The 22,270-nt window shown below is 44.8% G+C and overlaps 1 protein-coding gene across 2 annotated transcripts in view; it reads right to left on the bottom strand.

Annotated features, from left to right (window-relative positions):
- Positions 1 to 22,270, bottom strand: part of TMEM241 (transmembrane protein 241) — a 381,772-nt gene that overhangs the window by 91,651 nt on the left and 267,851 nt on the right. For both annotated transcript variants that reach the window (XM_063923592.1, XM_063923591.1), the window contains exons 12-13: positions 16,604 to 16,673; positions 5,916 to 6,009 (exon numbers count right to left, since the gene is read on the bottom strand). In XM_063923592.1, the coding sequence (XP_063779662.1) occupies positions 5,916 to 6,009; positions 16,604 to 16,673 (164 nt within the window). The remainder of the gene's footprint in view (positions 1 to 5,915; positions 6,010 to 16,603; positions 16,674 to 22,270) is intronic.

Here is a 22,270-nt window from a genome sequence, read left to right on the forward strand (position 1 = left end):
AAGGTCGTGGAGATCCGAGAACCATGCTCTTCCAGGCAAATGCGGCACCCCTAGTATGACCATCGTGGACTCTTGTGTGGTCCGCTTTAGCAACCGAGGAAGCAGCGGAAACGGTGAAAACAGATGCACAAAACTGTACAGCCACTCAATTGTGAGAGCATCCACTGCCACAGCCTTTGGAGCTCTTGTTGTGGCCACAAACTGGAATGTTTGATGACTGTTGGCGACATGCCATTAGATCCCTGGGTAATTCCACTGCTGGACCATCATCTGGAACGCTTGAAAAGCCAAATCCCAGTTGCCTGGATGAACATGTTGACAGCCGGGTAAGTTGCCTTCCAGTTGTCCTTCCAGAACAAACACTGGCGACAATATCACCTGGTGACGGTCGACCCAATTGAGGATTCGAGCCACCTCCCGCATGGCCATGGGACCTCGAATTTCTCCTTGTCTCTGAGATCGGAGCATGTGCACCGCTTGGTGCAGTGCGTTGGAAATTGGCCTGAGTACTAGGTCAGTTAATTGACAGCAATCTTCCGTGATCTGACCAGAGACTCTGAAGTTGACCAGTTTGGACCACAGGTCCCCCAACCTCTGAAACTCGCGTCCGTTGCAAGAATTATCCAATTGCAGATGCCAAACTTTCTCCCTGCGGTGAGATTGTGTACTTGTAGCCACCAGGGTAGTGATACTCTGGCCCTTGGAGACAACCGCACTTCCTGATGAATGTGTATGCGACCGCCGTCGCGTTGTCTGACTGCACTTGGCAGTAGATGCGTGCAATGACATCCAGGTGAAAATGACCCGAGTGAACTCCTGCGAACTGGAGTGCGTGGAAAGACGTCACTCTCCTTCCAAATAGTGGAATGGCACAAATGCACCGAGTCAGTCCGTGGAATTGCGTACTAACCGTACATGATGACGAACACTTTGTGTTGTGTTCAGTCAGGGAAAACCGTGTATCCCGGAATCATTTCTATGGATAAATCCTTGTGACGGAATGAGGGTTGATCTCCTGAGGTTGACAATTCAACCGCGCTGACCAACGCCATTGTACGTTAGTAAGGCACGTTGCAGGAATAAGCATTGAGACGGAGCGTTGATGAGCAGATCTCCAAAGTACGGAACTGTTATCCCTCTCAGGGATCTGAGATGAACTATCATAACAGCCTTTACTTGTGACTACCCGAGGCGCCGATAAGAAGCCAAACGGTAGCGTTTGAAAGCAAGAAAGTTTTTACAGCAAACCATAAGTAGGCCTGATTCGTCTAAATACGAGATCCATCGTAATCCGGTACTACTGCGGATCCAACCTGTAGTCACCGACTGCAAGTATTCCATGACGACTCTGTAGCAAGCGACGCACTGTCTGCAGGGTCAGTATCGGACTGACAGTCATCCATTTTTGGAACTATCCCAAACCGAAACATAACCGCGACTTGGGTGTTGACTGCGGTATCAGACTACTGAGACTACTAGAGCCTGCGTCCTCTGCAGGACCGCCGACTTGTCCTCTGACCTAGGCAGATCTGTCTTGCCAATGGTAATGAAGGGAAACTGTTGACTGGATTTTAATAATCTGTGAATCCAACTCTGCGGATCCACCCAACTGTGGATGTCCACAACTGACGATCGGAGAAGCTGGAACCCCATTATGGCACTGTCTTGTCAGTGACTTAGGTGTAAAGGCCACTGAAACCTGGTTAGAGAGATCTGGAAGTAGGTGGCAGTACCATAACCGTAGTCCACCACATGTTCTGTGTATGGCTGCTCCTGTAGCAGGGCGCCGAATGAACTGAGGCGTAAAGACAATATCCTGAGTAGTTCCCTTCAGGAATTGCGTATACAATGATAGGAAATTAGATTATCCTCTGCTAAAAGCAAGTGTCTAAGACAGGACCAAACCCCTAGCCAGCGCAAGGTAAAGCCTCTATTCTCGTTTGAAATCCGTCTCCGCCTGTTAAGAACGTAGCCAAAGTGGACGTCGTGCCGCAACTAGTGAAACTGAAAAGCGAGTGCAAAACCGGCCGACAGCCACAGAAGCTGTAATCATCGATAAGTGTAAGGTGTTCTTCTTGTAGGGCAACGTGAACTGGAGTGCCATGCCACTACAGCCTTGTTAACCCAAACTCCCCCCAAAGCAGAGCGAAGCCACACCCCTACTGCTGTATACTGTAAGGTATGCTCCGACGGGTAATAAAAATGTCGTAGGCTGAAACTGACAAGGGATAACAGTTGAGAACCTGACGTACTGACCTATTGGGCTGGCGGTGAATTGACCGAAACTAATCTAGCTGAAACAGTCAATTTATAAGACAAATAAGCACACTATGTCCCCTCAGGCAGTACATGCGCCCGCATTCCTCCAAAGAGGATTGGCAAAGGTCCGTCCGTGCAGCCGAATTTGTCCGACATACAGTCTGACCAACTTTGCAGCGAAGCTGCTTGTTTGACTTTGCATTAGACTGACTGATTATGTACACCGAGCAGCAAGTACAGAAGGACAGACCCGTACCGGGACTTAGTACCACGTAAGTAAAGTGTGTATAAATCTGCATTACAGTGCACGTGTGCTTGTACAAAACAATTAAAATTCCTAACAACACCTCGGGCTCCTCCAGAGGCTGAGTGTAGTAGGGCAGCAACTTCCTGGGAAGAACCAGGAAGTAATGTTAAAATGGTGTCCAGCCATGTGCTTGCTTATTGCAAGAATAGTAATGTTATCTGATATACCAAACTCGATATACACATACACGTACAATATATATACCCACACAAACAGACCTCTGTAAATATATATATACATATATGTACCCACATACACACAACCAGATATATATATATATATCTATCTCAATATCTATAATTGTGGCCCCCTCACAGGCTTAATAGCCTGAGCTGTTTGCTGCCTAAACGCAGCTTAGTTATTGGGGCCTCCCTGCGGGCATTCCCCCCCCCCCCCTTTCTCCTGCAGCGTTGGACCACGGCAGTTATGAGAGCTGTCCGTGGTCATTGCAGACTTACCCCCTCCCTGCTGCCTCCCCTTGAGCTCCGTGTATTGAGTAGACAGGAGCCGGGGAGCGGCGGAAGTAGGGACCGGGGAGCGGCGGGACTGGAGCGGCTGGTGGCCGGAGCGGACTTGCCGGAGATTGGGGAGCGGAGGAAAGAGCATCCCGCAGCAGTAGCTGTCCGCGGTCAGCTCGTCCGCTCTCCCCTCCCGAGCCGCTGTGTGAATCTTGAAAGTGAGGAGGGCGGCATACGGAGATGCGGGGAGCAGCGAGCGTCCCTGCGGTAGTGTCGGGGATTGCTCGCTGGCTCCCCCTGCAAGCGCCCAGCGGCTTACCCCCTATTACTACGGCGCTGGCGGCTGTGACCGGAGAGCTCAGTGCGTATCCGGTCACTTGCCCACTACCTCCCCGCTATTTTCCAATAAAAAAAGGAGGCTCTGCTCTGCTGTGTGGGGAGAGTGTGGCAGGCAGCATTTTCTTATAAACACATGCAGACATTAATAAATAGTCACATATAGTAAATAAATGAGTGAGAGGCGGCAGTGAGAGCTGCCTAACCGCTCAGTACCTGCACCACCCGTAGAGGCCATGACGGGGCTTCTTTGCTAAGCACCGTCCCGCTTCCATGTGCCGACGGAGGCTGCAGTCAGCTCTTTGAAAAAATAAAAATATATTCTGCAGGTAGTCCGCACGTGGCTGAGAGGGTGCTCTTTTTAGAGAGGACCGACACGCCAGTAGCTGCGTATAGCATCTTCCACTATCCCGGACCCACGCCTTTTGGAAGGGGGGAAGGGATGTGGATAAAGTGAAAAATCAAAAATAAAAATCTTGAAGTTTTCTGTAGAACTGACATCCACTAGTACCTTCCCGACTGGAGGCACAGAAAAATACTGAAGTCTCTATGGGAGTATGGAGGGGGTAACCAGTTACTAATTTAAATATTTAAATGTGCCATTCCTGGCTACGCCCCGTCCATATCCCAAGAGTACTCCAGTGACCCCTAGTGGATGAAAAAGAAACTTGTATTTTAATGTCAGTGGGTATGAGGCCTTACAATATTTACTCTGTTCATATTCTTTGCTGTCTTGTACAAAGTCTTTAAAATCTTTGGGGGCAATTCAATTACATGCAATGTCTGCAATGTGCTGTTCCGGTATGGCACATTGTGTCCAGCAACTTCACAAGTACTGTACCGTACTGTACACCATTGAGGTGTGAAGGAAAACATGCAATGTTGCAGTGATCGTATATGACAAAACTGGGCACAGCCGAGCACATGGCTCATTGTCTGTTATTGAACTGCGCTCTTTTAGCCAAAGTAGTACCAGAGATTCCATAAACAAAGAGAAGATAATAGGGCTGTACTTTAGATAGATATTGTGGGATATATGAAGTGGGAGGTGAGAACTGTGCAGAGGAGTGGCTAGCCCACTGTAACTAGCCTGTAGCAGCTGGAGCTGGGTGCAAGGGGAGGAGAGCACTGGAGGCAGGAGGAGAAGGGCCATAGGGATGCAAGCGGTTGAGCAGCTGAAAAGGGTATTATCTCCATCCTGACACTGCCTGTGGTAACCCTAATGAGTTGGGTACGGGTGCCCGCCGGTTGTGTTCCCGGCAGTCAGCATAACGTCACTGGGATCCCGGACACCACAATGCCGACAGGAGGGTGAGCGTAATGAAGCCCCTTGTGGGCTCGCTGCACTTGCCATGCTGCAGACTTGGTGGCTCGCTATGTTCACCGCAGGTTCTATTCCCACTCTATCATGAGTGGGAATAGTCCTGGGCCCCCTGCCAGCATTCTGGCGTGCGGGATCCCGGCGTCAGTATGCTGACCGCCAGGATCCCAACCACCAGGATCATAACTACACCCCCCCCCTAGATGGCAGCCCTGTACATTGACAGGCACTTCTCAAACGTTTGGGGGGGATCCGCTCCCCCTTCCGGCGCCTATGCCAGTGCACATGCCCTAATCTGTCAAAAATATTTGACAAAATAGTTTTAGCAGACTTTTACCAACAGCACCCAAGTCACAAGGACCAATGTACACGAATAACACAGGAAAACACAAATATATGATGTACAACACAGATATTGAGCCCCATCACTTGCATCCCGATATCTGGAGCATTCCGGGATTTGAATGTCCCTGCGGTGCCTACACAGTGCCCGTCGGGCAGATAATGTGGATGGGCAGCAGACAGCTGTCAGTCATAGGCTGAGAGTCACAGCCCAGCCTCAGGGGAGGAGTGCAGCACCTCAGGAGGGGGGCACCCACAGGCCATACTGTCTCTGTGCTTGTCACTGTAGAGAGACAGCCCCCTGCCTCCACTAACGCCAAAGTCTCAGCTAACAGAGAATCCATATTGTACTATGGAGTATAATAAGCCACATTCTCCACCATCTCAGCATTTTATTATACTATGTAGATAATGTAATAAGAGGTTTCATGTCACCTCAGTGCTGCTGCATTAACATTTACAAATGAGTGTAATTGAAAACCTAATTAAAAGCTAAGAATAGGTAGGATCCTGCTTCGTTAAATCTGCCTCTGTGTGCAGAGAACCAGGCAGCCCCTATAGAGACAGCAGTTACACAGAGGAATGTCACACTGGCAGCCTGGAGCACTCTGCACTACAGCGTACAACAAGCACAGCACTATAATAAGCAGAGTGATTATACTACTGTATGTAATTGTGTCTTCATGTCACTGTGCCTTTTAATTGAGGTTAGTATTCAAAATACATTTATGATTATGAAGAAAAAAATAGGAATATTTTTTTTCTTTTTAATCATTTTTAAAGATGTCATATGTGGTGCTCAGACCTGCAGGAAGCCACAAGCATTGCAGATCACGGCTGGTATACTTGTATATACAGATGTAACTGAAACATCCCAGGGACCCCAGCTCACCTTAGCAAGGAAACTCCACCAGAGATGCTGCGCAGGAGAGAGGCTACTCCTTAACTTCACCGACAGAAGCATCAACAAGAACCCCAAAATGCCACTGAAAAAGTAATTATATGCTTTCAATAATCATATATCAAGTGCCATCAATGCAACATCAGAAATAAACGTATGAAGAAAACAAAAATGTACACGTTGCAAATTCCCTGCTGAACACAACGTGAGCACCCATGTGTTGTACTAAAGTTCCATAAAACCTAAAAATAAATTGCTAAATATAATCCATGCTTATAAACATTGCTGCATATACTGTAGCAGTGGAAGCATTTGCTTTATTTTATAAATTCAATTATACTCCTATTATAAATAAGAATAACTATTAACAATAGACTGTTCGAAGACACGTTATAATACATTTAACTACAGATCACAATAATACAGTGCATAACTGTCATCGGTCAATGTTTTCCATGTACGGTGGTGCTAGGGTTTGAAGACTTTGTCTTGTGACAAAGTTCCTGGTTTGTTTTTTTTAAGCACGTGCCTCACACGGTTGTGGATCATTAGAACCCCGGTGAGCCGAGCGGTGAACGGGTCGCCTGTCATCTGTTGGCCCGCCCCCTTGGCTGCCTGTCATGCACAAAGGGGGTAATTCTGAGTTGATCGCAGCAGCAAGTTTGTTAGCAATTGGGCAAAACCATGTGCACTGCAGGAACGGCAGATATAACATTTGCAGAGAGAGTTAGATTTGGGTGTGTTATTTTGTTTCTGTGCAGGGTAAATACTGGCTGCTTTATTTTTACACTGCAAATTAGACTGCAGATTGAACACACTCCACCCAAATCTAACTCTCTCTGCACATGTTATATCTGCCTCCCCTGCAGTGCACATGGTTTTGCCCAACTGCTAACAAAGTTCCTGCTGCGATCAACTTACCCCCAAAAGCCGTGACTGGGTGATGCGCGAAGGGGGCGGGGCCACAGATGACAGGCGACCAGCACACTAATCAGAACTACTAGTATGGCTGCTATTATAAAGAGGCCCTCACCCACAAGGAAGGAAGTATACGCGCCCCAACGCCAGGAATGTGACAACGGAGGAAGAGAGGGTGGGCAATGCACATCAATCAGGAGAGATTACTTAGTTCAGTAGCCTGCACTGTGCTCCCCAGGCCGCAGCCGGCCAGGAGGCATTACAGTGTGCTCCTGTTTGATCTTTGACACCCACTCAGTGGGGGTCATTCTGACCTGATCGCACGCAGCAACTTTTTGCTGCCCGTGCGATCAGGTAGATGCCGCCTATGGAGGAGTGTTTTTTTGCATAGCAAGGCTGCGTTTGCTTGTGCAGCCATGCTATGCAAAAAAAGTTTTGTGCAAAAGTAGACTAGGGCTAGACATACTTACCCTGTGCGATCACTTCAGCGTGGCACGTCCAGGAATTGACGTGAGACATCCGCCCTCCAACAACACGCCTGCGTTCGGATCTCCACGCCCCGAAAACGGTCAGTTGACGCCCGGATCTGCCTACTCTTTTCAATCTTCTTGCGGTCGCCGCTGCGACCGGTTTCTTCGTTGGAGGCGTCGCTGCCCGGCCCGCCTGCGCAGTGCGGCTGCAGTCTACGCGCAGTTCCGACCTCATCGCACGGCTGCGAAGAAGCGCAGCGTGCGATCGGGTCGGAATGACACCCCGTGTTTCCTCAAATGCAGCATTTCAGGACTGGAGCAGTTTGGTCAGGGTTACAGCCCAGCCAGCCTAACCTATGCAGCTGCACTCCGGGATTATTGGGGCCCCTCCCCTTGGACAAGCCTGCTATGATCTGAGCTCCTATACTGGCTGGCCCATCCTCTCTCCTGTCTCCCAACCTCCTCCCTTCTGACTCACTTCTCTCACCCTGGTCCTCATCCATCTTGCTCCCTGCCTTCTACACCCACCAGGTGAAAAAATGCTTGGGGGGTGTTGGGGACTGAGGGGCAGATTTATTAAGCTCGGTGAAGTGATAAAGTGGAAGGTGATAAAGCACCAGCCAGTCAGCTCCTAACTGTCGTTTTTCAAACCCAGCCTGTGACATGGCAGTAAGGGTCTGATTGGCTGGTCCTTCATCACCTTCCACTTTATCACTTCACCGAGCTTAATAAATCTGCCCCTAAATGTTATGTGCAAAAATATATCAGTGCTGCATACATTTGGGGGGGTGTACTAAGTGTGTATGTGAGTGTAGAAATACATGTGTAAGTCTGCATATAACTGGTGGGGGGGGGGGGGGGGGGAGTATTGTCCTGTTCTTTATTAAATGTGTGTGTATGTGGACTGTGTCTATATGTGTGTGAATTTAAAAATGTTATCTGTGTGGGTTGCGGGAGGGAGGGGGGGGGTATGTGTGTGTGAAAATATGTGTGCCAGTGTGGCATACATTTGTGTGGGTGTGTGTGGGTGTACTGGATCTGTATGTGTGTAGAAAAATACATGTGTAAAGTATGCAGGGGCGGATTGGGAAATAAAGTGGTGCTATATATGTCTGTTGTGAGAGGCAGAGAGGTTCCTGCATTAGGAGGAGGTGCAGGCCCTGACATGCCATATGGAGCATTATAGGGTTGCTCCAAGGTAGGTAGCTCTTAGCTTAGATATATTTCTCTAACGTCCTAAGTGGATGCTGGGGACTCCGTCAGGACCATGGGGAATAGCGGCTCCGCAGGAGACAGGGCACAAAAATAAAGCTTTAGGATTAGGTGGTGTGTACTGGCTCCTCCCCCTATGACCCTCCTCCAAGCCTCAGTTAGGTTTTTGTGCCCGTCCGAGCAGGGTGCAATCTAGGTGGCTCTCCTAAAGAGCTGCTTAGAAAAAGTTTTTAGGTTTTTTATTTTCAGTGAGCCCTGCTGGCAACAGGCTCACTGCATCGAGGGACTTAGGGGAGAGAATTTCAACTCACTTGCGTGCAGGATGGATTGGATTCTTAGGCTACTGGACACCATTAGCTCCAGAGGGAGTCGGAACACAGGTCACACCCTGGGGTTCGTCCCGGAGCCGCGCCGCCGACCCTCCTTACAGATGCTGAAGATTGAAGGTCCGGAAACAGGCGGCAGAAGGCTCTTCAGTCTTCATGAAGGTAGCGCACAGCACTGCAGCCATTGTTGTCACACACTTCACACCAAGCGGTCACGGAGGGTGCAGGGCGCTGCTGGGGGCGCCCTGGGCAGCAATATTTAATACCTTTATGGCAAAAGAATACATCACATATAGCCATTGAGGCTATATGTATGTATTTAACCCATGCCAGATATCTAAAACTCCGGGAGAAAAGCCCGCCGAAATAGGGGGCGGGGCTTATTCTCCTCAGCACACAGCGCCATTTTCCTGCTCAGCTCCGCTGTGAGGAAGGCTCCCAGGACTCTCCCCTGCACTGCACTACGGAAACAGGGCATGACGCTGGGGCCTTACAAGCGGACTCAGGAGCGGTGGGGGGTCGACTCAAGAATTTCAGCGCACAGTGGGCTTGCTCACAGGTGGACCCCTGGATCCTGCAGGTAGTATCTCAGGGTTACAGGTTGGAATTCGAGAAGTCTCCCCCTCGCAGGTTCCTAAAGTCTGTTTTGCCAACGTCTCCCTCAGACAGGGCGACGGTATTGGAAGCCATTCACAAGCTGTTTTCTCAGCAGGTGATAGTCAAGGTACCCCTCCTACAACAGGGAAAGGGGTATTACTCCACGCTATTTGTGGTACCGAAGCCGGACGGCTCGGTAAGACCTATTCTAAATCTGAAATCTTTGAACCTGTACATACAAAAATTCAAGTTCAAGATGGAGTCACTCAGAGCAGTGATAGCGAATCTGGAAGAAGGGGACTTTATGGTGTCCCTGGACATAAAGGATGCTTACCTGCATGTCCCAATTTGCCCTTCACATCAAGGGTACCTCAGGTTCGTGGTGCAAAACTGTCATTATCAGTTTCAGACGCTGCCGTTTGGATTGTCCACGGCACCTCGGGTCTTTACCAAGGTAATGGCCGAAATGATGATTCTTCTGCGAAGAAGAGGCGTATTAATTATCCCTTACTTGGACGATCTCCTGATAAGGGCAAGGTCCAGAGAACAGCTGGAGGACGGAGTAGCACTAACCCGACTAGTGCTGCAACAACACGGGTGGATTCTAAATTTTCCAAAATCTCAGTTGACCCCGACGACACGTCTGCTGTTCCTGGGAATGATTCTGGACACGGTTCAAAAAAAGGTGTTTCTTCCGGAGGAGAAAGCCAGGGAGTTATCCGAACTTGTCAGGAACCTCCTAAAACCAGGGAAAGTGTCTGTGCATCAATGCACAAGAGTCCTGGGAAAGATGGTGGCTTCTTACGAAGCGATTCCATTCGGCAGATTCCACGCACGAACTTTTCAGTGGGATCTGCTGGACAAATGGTCCGGATCACATCTGCAGATGCATCAGCGGATAACCTTATCGCCACGGACAAGGGTGTCTCTTCTGTGGTGGTTGCAGAGTGCTCATCTGTTAGAGGGCCGCAGATTCGGCATACAGGACTGGGTCCTGGTGACCACGGATGCCAGTCTGAGAGGCTGGGGAGCGGTCACACAGGGAAGAAACTTCCAGGGAGTATGGTCAAGCCTGGAGATGTCTCTTCACATAAATATACTGGAGCTAAGAGCGATTTACAATGCTCTAAGCCTGGCAAAACCCCTGCTTCAGGGTCAGCCGGTGTTGATCCAGTCGGACAACATCACGGCAGTCGCCCACGTAAACAGACAGGGCGGCACAAGAAGCAGGACAGCAATGGCAGAAGCTGCAAGGATTCTTCGCTGGGCGGAAGATCATGTGATAGCACTGTCAGCAGTATTCATTCCGGGAGTGGACAACTGGGAAGCAGACTTCCTCAGCAGACACGATCTACACCCGGGAGAGTGGGGACTTCATCCAGAAGTCTTCCACATGATTGTGAACCGTTGGGAAAAACCAATGGTGGATATGATGGCGTCCCGCCTCAACAAAAAACTGGACAGGTATTGCGCCAGGTCAAGAGACCCTCAGGCAATAGCTGTGGACGCTCTGGTAACACCGTGGGTGTTCCAGTCAGTGTATGTGTTCCCTCCTCTGCCTCTCATACCAAAAGTACTGAGAATTATACGGCAAAAGGGAGTAAGAACGATACTAGTGGCTCCGGATTGGCCAAGAAGAACTTGGTACCCGGAACTTCAAGAGATGCTCACGGAGGATCCGTGGCCTCTACCTCTAAGACGGGACCTGCTTCAGCAGGGACCGTGTCTATTCCAAGACTTACCGCGGCTGCGTTTGACGGCATGGCGGTTGAACGCCGAATTCTAAGGGAAAAAGGCATTCCGGAAGAGGTCATTCCTACACTGGTAAAAGCCAGGAAGGAGGTGACTGCACAACATTATCACCGCATTTGGAGAAAATATGTTGCGTGGTGTGAGGCCAGGAAGGCCCCCACGGAGGAATTTCAACTGGGTCGATTCCTACATTTCCTGCAAACAGGATTGTCTATGGGCCTCAAATTGGGGTCCATTAAGGTTCAAATTTCGGCCCTGTCGATTTTCTTCCAGAAAGAATTGGCTTCAGTTCCTGAAGTCCAGACTTTTGTAAAAGGAGTACTACATATACAGCCCCCGGTTGTGCCCCCAGTGGCACCGTGAGATCTTAATGTAGTCTTGGATTTTCTCAAATCCCATTGGTTTGAGCCGCTCAAATCGGTGGAGTTGAAGTATCTTACATGGAAAGTAACCATGCTACTGGCCCTGGCTTCAGCCAGGAGAGTATCAGAATTGGCGGCTTTATCATATAAGAGCCCATATCTGATTTTCCATACGGACAGGGCAGAACTGCGGACGCGTCCTCATTTTCTGCCTAAGGTGGTGTCAGCGTTTCACCTGAACCAGCCTATTGTGGTGCCTGCGGCTACTAACGATTTGGAGGATTCCAAGTTGATGGACGTGGTCCGGGCATTGAAAATATATATTTCAAGAACGGCGGGAGTCAGAAAGTCTGACTCACTGTTTATATTGTATGCACCCAACAAGATGGGTGCTCCTGCTTCTAAGCAGACGATTGCTCGTTGGATTTGTAGCACAATTCAACTTGCACATTCTGTGGCAGGCTTGCCACAACCTAAATCTGTCAAGGCCCATTCCACAAGGAAAGTGGGCTCATCCTGGGCGGCTGCCCGGGGGGTCTCGGCATTACAACTCTGCCGAGCTGCTACTTGGTCAGGGGCAAACACGTTTGCAAAATTCTACAAATTTGATACCCTGGCTGAGGAGGACCTTGAGTTCTCTCATTCGGTGCTGCAGAGTCATCCGCACTCTCCCGCCCGTTTGGGAGCTTTGGTATAATCCCCATGGTCCTGACGGAGTCCCCAGCATCCACTTAGGACGTTAGAGAAAATAAGAATTTACTTACCGGTAATTCTATTTCTCGTAGTCCGTAGTGGATGCTGGGCGCCCATCCCAAGTGCGGATTGTCTGCAATACTTGTACATAGTTATTGTTACAAACAAATTCGGGTTGTTATTGTTGTGAGCCGTCTGTTCAGAGGCTCCTACGTTTGTCATACTGTTAACTGGGTTCAGATCACAAGTTATACGGTGTGATTGGTGTGGCTGGTATGAGTCTTACCCGGGATTCAATATCCTTCCTTATTGTGTACGCTCGTCCGGGCACAGTATCCTAACTGAGGCTTGGAGGAGGGTCATAGGGGGAGGAGCCAGTACACACCACCTAATCCTAAAGCTTTATTTTTGTGCCCTGTCTCCTGCGGAGCCGCTATTCCCCATGGTCCTGACGGAGTCCCCAGCATCCACTACGGACTACGAGAAATAGAATTATCGGTAAGTAAATTCTTATTTTAAGTAAGGAGCCATTATCATGTGGCTCCTTGCTAGTTAATCATAGACCCAAATTGGGGTAATGGAGGTGTGAGGTGTGGTGCCTCTGGACTGGCTGAGGGGGGTGGCTTTAGTGTGGCATACCTTTACATTCTATTAACACTTTTCACATACTAATTTCTTTAACACTATTTCTCCATTTTAATTACATCTCATTTTTGTATCACATTTATAGCTTCGGCTTCCTAACACTAATTTATTAACACTATAGTTTTTCACTGGTATGCTGCCCTGGGCTTTCTGGCTTATGGGGTGCCACACCCTGCACCTAGATATAGCGCTAGGGACACCAAATATACAGAGACGCCTTGATGCGGCTTTGGGGCTTATTCATACATTTGCGCAAATATATGTAACCGAGATCTCTGAATTCTAATATTGTGCGGGATTTAAATCTGGTTACTGTTATCATTCAGGGTGCTGAGGGAAACCAAATGCCTTTTTTTTTTTCTTACTTGGAAATAAAAGTGGCCCTGGAAAAATTTATTGAAGTGGCCTCATGTGTTTATTGTTTATCTGTTTATTGCCTAACATATTCATTTTTTATTTTTCACCTTCTGTTATAGACTGGGCTAGTGATATTTACTAATATATGTGTTATATTTATAGCTATCATAGGCGCAACTAGTGATTGTGAGGCAGAATGGGGGTGGGTAGAGGCCAATATGTCTTCAGTGAATACAGTAAGGGCGTGTTCATGAAAATGCAACTAGACAGGGCTGAAAAACAGAAGCATATTTGTCTTTTGCTCAACCTATGCTTCAAAATGATGATGATGATGATGATGTCTTAGCGTCAGGTCCGGTGGGGGTGTCAGCGGTGGTAGGTTGGGGGGAAGTGTTAGTGGCAATGGTATTCCTTGTTTTAATAGAACACAGGATCTCAAACTCAGTCCTCTGGACTTCAAACAGAGCATGTTTTCCAGGTCTCCTCAAAGAATCACAAGTGAAATAATAAAGTGCAACTTATGAAATGTGTGAGTAATGACTATACCTGTGCACCTGCTAGTTGACTTGACTTGAGCTTGAGAACCACTGTAATAGAGTATAGCATGTAGCTGCAATTGCTTTAAAATGTATTTAGTGAGTGTGCTGAGAATTAAATGTCACCCCAGTTTTAATTTCTTAACTTTCGTTCTTCTGCTACAACACAATACTTTTTGATATGTTAGGTCCAGCTAATATGGCATGCTCTGCCTTTTACTGGTGTAACTCTGCCTATATTACATTCTGAAGTAGAAATCCCGCCTAGTTTGGTATTGGTTCCACCTACAGTTGATTTGGTGCCACCCACATGAGGCCACTTCTATAAATTTTCCCAGGGCCACTTTTATTTCCCAACCGCCCCTGAACAAGTCTATATACATGCAATTACAATGTACTAAAGATGCAGGAAATTTCCATGCAGGCAGCGGGAGCAGCATTTAGGTGCTTGACTTGAAAGAGAGAGGAGTACAAATAAACAGACAGAAACAAATAATAACCATTATGGGCAAGGGGGTTGTAAATATCAGTAAGAAAATAAAATGTATACTGTATTACTTTGTATTACTTTGACTGAAGAATAATTTTAAGATGCAGGAGTTTTTGTGTTTTGGGAGTATAGTGTTCTACAATTGCATGGAGCTTTCTTCCACACATAGGTACCGATGTACCGGCACAAATAAAACAATTGCTCAAATGCTGGCAAGCATCTACAGTCAGCAGATCAAATGTATAGTAACTACATTTTATTAGCCTTCTTCCCAATAGTTTTCAACTACATTTCAGAGAATATTTCTGAATTAAATTTCAACATTTTAAATTTAAGGATGTTTACCCCACTATAAAGTGAGCACACCCATTTCAATCAGTAGTAAAAGTATTACTAAAATATGTGATCGTCTGCACCTCCTTGAATCCATACGTTACTGCAGACCCCTGACTAAGGGAATTATATCCATTCTCCATTCCCTCCTCTCATCTTCTGGGCGACTTCCCGATCCACCGGTTGAACTCCAGTGGGAAGTGGACCTGTGCCCTCCCCCTGGTGAGGAGTCCTGGTCTGTCATCCTCAAATGTGTTCCAAGACGTCTATTTCAAACAGAGGTGGCATCTGCTCCCCACCAGACTAAATAAGTTGTTTATGTCCATCTCGCCTCTGTGTTGGATAGGATGTGGGAACTGGGTTCATTTCTTCATGTGCGGTGTTCTTGCCCCAAGATAGCACTTTACTGGGACAGGATTGCGGCTCTGATTAGCAAGGCAGTGAAGATCCCTATTATTAAATATCCCTGGTCTTTTCTTTTGGGACTACCACTTGCAACTTCGGGTACTACAACAAACTAATGATGCAAATTTTAGATGCTACAAGATGCTTAGTTGCCTTACAATGTAAGTGCTCAAAAGCTTCTTCTCTCCGCTTAGCGATTGATCAAATTTGGCATCTGGCAGGTATGGAGAAAATTGTTGTGTAGAAATAAAACGGTATTATACTATACCTGTTTATTCTTTAATATATTCTATTGGGAATTGTGGATTTTCGTGCTGAGAAGAGAGCAGCTGGTGGAGCAGAATCCAATAAGGCCTGTTATTCTCCAGTTCATGCGAGATTGGTCTACTACATTTGTAGACTGACCCTTTCGGTACGAATTTGATACAAAGTTCATCAACATATTGAAGTTGATTACTGTATAAAACACTATTGTGTTTCTTTTTTTGTATTTTATGTATGAGGGAAACGATACAGCCTCCTAACAAGGGGTATTATCGGAAATCAATCTTACAGCGCCAGTGGACTGCTTGCCGATAGATTTTTTTTTTTCATATGGAGAAAATTTCCGCCTATCTAAATAATAGATCTCCAAAATTCCTGCAGGTTTGGAATCTCTTGTACCAATTATAAAATACTCCCTCCTGTTCTTAATGGCTTATGGACTGTCAGACTTTTTATTCTAATCACCTATCCATATTACTGAGTTTCTCTTGGATACTACTACTGTGCCCTACTTGCTATCTTATACCATTCTGCCTCTCTTATTGATTTCTTAATATGTGGTGTCCCCCACTACCTTTGGAGATCCCTCCCAGTAGCCCCCTACCCCCATGCCCGTTCCCCTACCTTCATGTTTCCCATATCTACTATAGTCTTTGTCTGGATGGTTTGAATATTCTTTTACAGTACATTTTATTTGTACATGTTATGCCTATTGATATACCTGTCACTGATATGTATTTGACTACTACACACTTTTACTGACATTATCTCTGTTTTTACTCCACTTGTGTGGCTCGATTATACACTTGTATATGTGTTGTCTTTCTAATTTTTTGGTTCTGCTCTGTTGTTTCAATGTCACTTTTGTGGCATTTAAAAATGATAAACTGTAAAAAAATAAAATAATTTTAATAATCAGTTACGTCTTCTAAAGGCCAGTACTCACTGGCTGATGTGGGAGAGATGTGTGCTGAGCGAACCGCTCAGCACACATCTCTCCACCCGCTCAGCACAGCGCTCTGTGTGCTGAGCGATGCGGGGGGAGACGGGAGGACCGCTCGTTTCACCCAGTGGGTGAAATGAGCGACCTGCTAGATTGGCCTGCATGCAGGCCAATCTAGCACCAGCAATAGCGATGCGTGGGGCTGCGCATCGCTATCGCTGTGGGGGCTACATAAGGAGCGATCATGCTTAAAATCTAAGCAAGCTAGTCAGATTGCTTAGATTTTAAGCAGCGATAGTTCCTTGAGTACCCTCCTTAACAATTACATTAAATGTTTAATGAAGGCTTTCCCAAAATACACCAGCAGAGACGTTACCTGGCACAACATCCACTGTGAAATGTATACAAATAGAGGAAGGGAAATTCCAAGGCACTGAAGAGGTCACCTATGGGGACAGAAAGCAATAGAGCATAAAAAAAAAATCTGTGAAAAGCTCCAGAGACAAGAAATATAATATGAGCTTTATCATCAAACCACACAATTGCAGACTCATTTGCTTCCAAGTTAATTGATTAATGAAAGAATAACAATCATAATAATAACAGCCACAGCAATAAGTTTCACTAAGATCCATCTACCACAGGAATATACTGCATTAATTAATGGTGTCCAAAGACAGAAACTGTTATACATCCCCCCCTATGCTCATATGTGGGTGGGGGGGTTATCTCAGGCTAAGAAACCCTGGTTCACAAAGAGGAGCAATTAATACCTTGGTAAAACCATGTTGCACTGCAGGTGGAGCAGAATTAAAAGCATACTAAAAGATTTGTATTTGGGTGTCCTAGCTTAATTCCACATTGCAGTGTAAAAGCAAATCTGCCCACCCAGTGTTTGTCAGCTATAGTACATGCAAAACAATCAGTATTTTCTCTGTGTGCAAAACAATAAATTAATACATATTGGGGGTCATTCCAAGTTGATCGTAGCTGTGCTAAATTTAGCACAGCTACGATCATCTTCCCTGACATGCGGGAGGACGCCCAGCACAGGGCTAGTCCGCCCCGCATATCAGTCTGCCCCCCCCCCCCCCTCCGCACAAATACAAAAGCATTGCACAGCGGCTATGCCTTTGTATTTGAGGAGTAACTCCCGGCCAGCGCAGTTCCTGCGGCTGGCCGGGAGTTAATCGTCGCTACCGCTGGCCGCAGCGGCTACGTGAGACGTCACGCAGCCGTCGTGGCCTGCCCCCCCAACGGTCCGCCCATGCCGGCGTTGGCCGGACCGCTCCCCCTAAACGGCGGCTTAACGCCGCCATTCAGCCCCCTCCCGCCCAGTGACCGCCTCTGTCTCAGAGGCGTTCGCTAGGCAACGAAAGCTGCCATGAACCGGCGCAGTGCGGCGGCGACGCATACGCAGTTCCGACCCGATCGCTGCACTGCGACAAACTGCAGCGAGCGATCGGGTCGGAATGACCCCCATGAACACTTTTGTTGTAACATGGTTTGCTCCAGGAGCTCCCTTTTTGCTCCCCCTCTGAATCGGGCCCTTGTACAGCATATCATATGTAAAAAAAATGTGCATTGATTTTACTTGGGTGCCCTTACTCTCTGTAGCTCCATACTGTATATTTCCTGTGTAAGCAGAAAAAAGGTTTTTAGGCGCTGAACAGGGTCGTGCAAATATAGCACTGGTAATGGCAGCCACTTGGTAAGGAGGTAGCCGGCCTCCTGAAAGTGAAACAACTAAAACAAAATCACCAAGTAGGCGCACGGTACCAGTGATGTTGATAAAAACACAATTTATTAACATAAAACCAATAACAAACTGATTAAAAGACACAACACTACACAGAGCATATAACTGAGGTATTATACCTTATAGTTCACACATAAAGTGTATAAATAAGTGAAAGGGACACTAATATGCAGGAGAACCCGTCTCTGTAAGATAGGGTTAATCTCTCACATTAATTCCATATCAGACAGTTTAAATGAAAAGGAAGTCCTGTAAACTGATGTAATTAGCGTTTGTGACCATAAAGGTGTCCAGATTTAAATAGTGTTTCCTTGGAGCAAAATAAACCAGCCGATTAATGTTACTCACTGAGACGTAATGATCTCTTGCTGTACGGGATAAATGGTTAAGAAACCGCTTGTTATCACCCTGTGCATGGGTGAGACATCCGTCAGCGGTATATTCAGATGAAAGCCACTTCTTTCTGTGCAGCACCAGTTGCCTGTATTAGATCACCATACAGATCCTCCAGCTTGCTGAGCGACGCCCGGCCGGGCAGGAGGTAACAATGTTCCAAATGCAAGGAGAGTTAGAGTGGAGTGATTGAATCACAGGCTGGATCATTCACCGGTAACTTGTAACAAACGGCTGAAAGTGATGGATGTCGTGCTCCGTGGGACACTTAATGGTCAAGTGTGGCCCTTACTTCTGTACCCTCAACGCGTTTCTCCGCACCTCAGGCGGCTTCTTCAAGAGGCAGAGTGTTCTTCTCTGAGCACAATTGTGGTTGTTTTATACCTTGTCCCATTAAAATCATTAGAAACAGGTGAGTGTGAAGGCTCAACAGGTGCTCTGAAATCAGAGTCTTCATACACAGATAACGTGTCACAGGGTTTTTAATTAGACATTTAATTCAAAAAATATATATTTTAAAATCAATCCTATGGCTATCAGTTTGTCATAAATAAAAACAACAAATAAAAATATAAATATATTTCTGTTATGCGGATAGAATCATTTTAATCCCATGAGGCTGCAGCTATATTAAAAGATCTTTCAGCAGCTGCAGCATTTATCCATTAATAGTCTCCCACTTATGAGTGGGGAAAAGGAATATACAAGCATATATACACATATGGTAAATTAAGTGCTATATGTTGTTAATAGCATATTATAGTAGACAATACGTTTATTAGGTCTCAATTTTATTATTTATTTATAAATGTTTATACTAAAAAAGCCTATCATAAATCATGTGAAATACCAAGTGTAAAGAAATATCTACACAACACATCTCTTCATATTGCTATCTTTATAAGCTCAAGTCTTAGTATTATAGCATGGGAAAATGTGAATTAAAGACACTTCACACATATAAACATGTAGAAAAAGAAATATATATAATGTTATTTTTATAGTTTTATAGCTATATAGTTTTATAGTTTTAGAGGATAGTATCTTCATCATATCAACATCTAAGCTATTGTAATTACACCTGTAATCTATTAACTAAAGTAGGACTGGCTGCATGGGTCAGTGGCCAGACTAGCGTGCAGAAAAAATCTGGCGCGTCACTAGCGCCAGGTCTGCTCGCAGTCATGGTCTCAGACCCCGCAGATCCTCTCCATCAGTATGGTAGATAGCAATAAATGGGTAACCAATATAATAAATACGAACAACAAAAAAAAATATATATATAAAAAATAAAAAATAATAGTAAAAAAAAAAAAAAAAATTAATAAAATAATAAGAGAGAAAGGAATATGGACCAATCTTCATGTATGATTCTTTACTTCAACAGAAAAAGATGAAATAAACTGAACCAGCTAAATATAGCTAAATGAATTCAAGATCTATGGTTTCATTCAACCCTTGGGGTTTCAGAGTCTGTAATTTCCAGATCCATGCAGCTTCCTGACGACATAGAGTTCTAAATCTATCTCCACCTCTAGGGGTGATTTTAATCTGTTCAAGGCCAATGAGTTGGAGGCAAGCTGGATTACTGGAATGAATTTCTGCATAGTGACGTGAAACACTATGATTCATATATCCCTTAAGGATATTCCTTCTATGTTCCATAAAGCGCAGCTTCAGTGCCCTAGTGGTTCGCCCTACATAGTGCATCTGACATGAGCAGCGTAACAAATAAACTACAAAATGTGTATTGCAATTTATGAAGGATTGTATTTTAAAGTCTGTACTTGATCCAAACGGAGAAATGTGTTTAATTTTATTGACCACATGAGTACATGTGGTACATCTATTATGATTACATCTAAAGAAGCCCACAACTTTTGGGCCCACTAGTGTGAGTTGTTCACTCCTTTCAATATTAACAGAAGATCTCTTAAAGAAACTCGGAGCTAATATGTTCCTAAGATTTTTAGCTTTTTTAAAAATAATCGTAGGGTTTGCAGGGAGAGTTGTATTTAATATTGGATCGGTCAACAATAGTTTGTAATTACGTTTAATTATGCAAGAAATTTTGTTTGCTTTTACATTAAATTTTGATTTGAAAGCCAGATTATAGTGATTAATTTTTTGAGTTTTATTCTCACTATTATCTTTTTTATTATTATTTTTGTTTTTGTTATTATTGTTGCTAATAGATCTAGATTCCTCAGGAGCTGTTTCAATGAATGAAGGAGGATCACATGCTATAGTAATACGTGAACCTTCTTTCTCATTTGGGTTCATATGAGATAATTGTGTATTAGTAGTTTTAAAGATATTTCTCCTATCTAATGTTTGTGAACAGGCTATGGCCTCTTCTAATATATCCTCAGGATAATCACGTTCTCTCAAGGAGGTAATCAAGTTCTCCGCATGCTCAGCAAAGGTACAATCTAATGTACAGTTACGTCTAATCCTGAACAGTTGACTTTTAGGTACGTTGTTAAGCCAACCTTTCTTATGGTTGCTCGTATACGGAATATAGCTACAGATGTCAACCGATTTTTTATAGGATGATACTATGAGTTTCTCCTCTACCGCCTCCACTGTTACGTCCAAAAAATTGATTCGTGAGGAGTGATGTGTACAAGTGAATGACAAACCATATTCATTAGTGTTTAAAAAATCAACAAAATTCATAACTGTGTTATCATCACCTTTCCAAATAAAAAACAGGTCGTCGATATAGCGACCATAGATCTTGAATTCATTTAGCTATATTTAGCTGGTTCAGTTTATTTCATCTTTTTCTGTTGAAGTAAAGAATCATACATGAAGATTGGTCCATATTCCTTTCTCTCTTATTATTTTATTAATTTTTTTATTTTTTTTTACTATTTTTTATTTTTTATATATATATATTTTTTTGTTGTTCGTATTTATTATATTGGTTACCCATTTATTGCTATCTACCATACTGATGGAGAGGATCTGTGGGGTCTGAGACCATGACTGCGAGCAGACCTGGCGCTGCCGCTATACTGCTAGTGACGCGCCAGATTTTTTTCTGCACGCTAGTCTGGCCACTGACCCATGCAGCCAGTCCTACTTTAGTTAATAGATTACAGGTGTAATTACAATAGCTTAGATGTTGATATGATGAAGATACTATCCTCTAAAACTATAAAACTATATAGCTATAAAACTATAAAAATAACATTATATATATTTCTTTTTCTACATGTTTATATGTGTGAAGTGTCTTTAATTCACATTTTCCCATGCTATAATACTAAGACTTGAGCTTATAAAGATAGCAATATGAAGAGATGTGTTGTGTAGATATTTCTTTACACTTGGTATTTCACATGATTTATGATAGGCTTTTTTAGTATAAACATTTATAAATAAATAATAAAATTGAGACCTAATAAACGTATTGTCTACTATAATATGCTATTAACAACATATAGCACTTAATTTACCATATGTGTATATATGCTTGTATATTCCTTTTCCCCACTCATAAGTGGGAGACTATTAATGGATAAATGCTGCAGCTGCTGAAAGATCTTTTAATATAGCTGCAGCCTCATGGGATTAAAATGATTCTATCCGCATAACAGAAATATATTTATATTTTTATTTATGTTGTTTTTATTTATGACAAACTGATAACCATAGGATTGATTTTAAAATATATATTTTTTGAATTAAATGTCTAATTAAAAACCCTGTGACACGTTATCTGTGTATGAAGACTCTGATTTCAGAGCACCTGTTGAGCCTTCACACTCACCTGTTTCTAATGATTTTAATGGGACAAGGTATAAAACAACCACAATTGTGCTCAGAGAAGAACACTCTGCCTCTTGAAGAAGCCGCCTGAGGTGCGGAGAAACGCGTTGAGGG

The sequence above is a fragment of the Pseudophryne corroboree genome, chromosome 5, assembly GCF_028390025.1.
Source record: "Pseudophryne corroboree isolate aPseCor3 chromosome 5, aPseCor3.hap2, whole genome shotgun sequence".
Taxonomy (NCBI): domain Eukaryota; kingdom Metazoa; phylum Chordata; class Amphibia; order Anura; family Myobatrachidae; genus Pseudophryne; species Pseudophryne corroboree.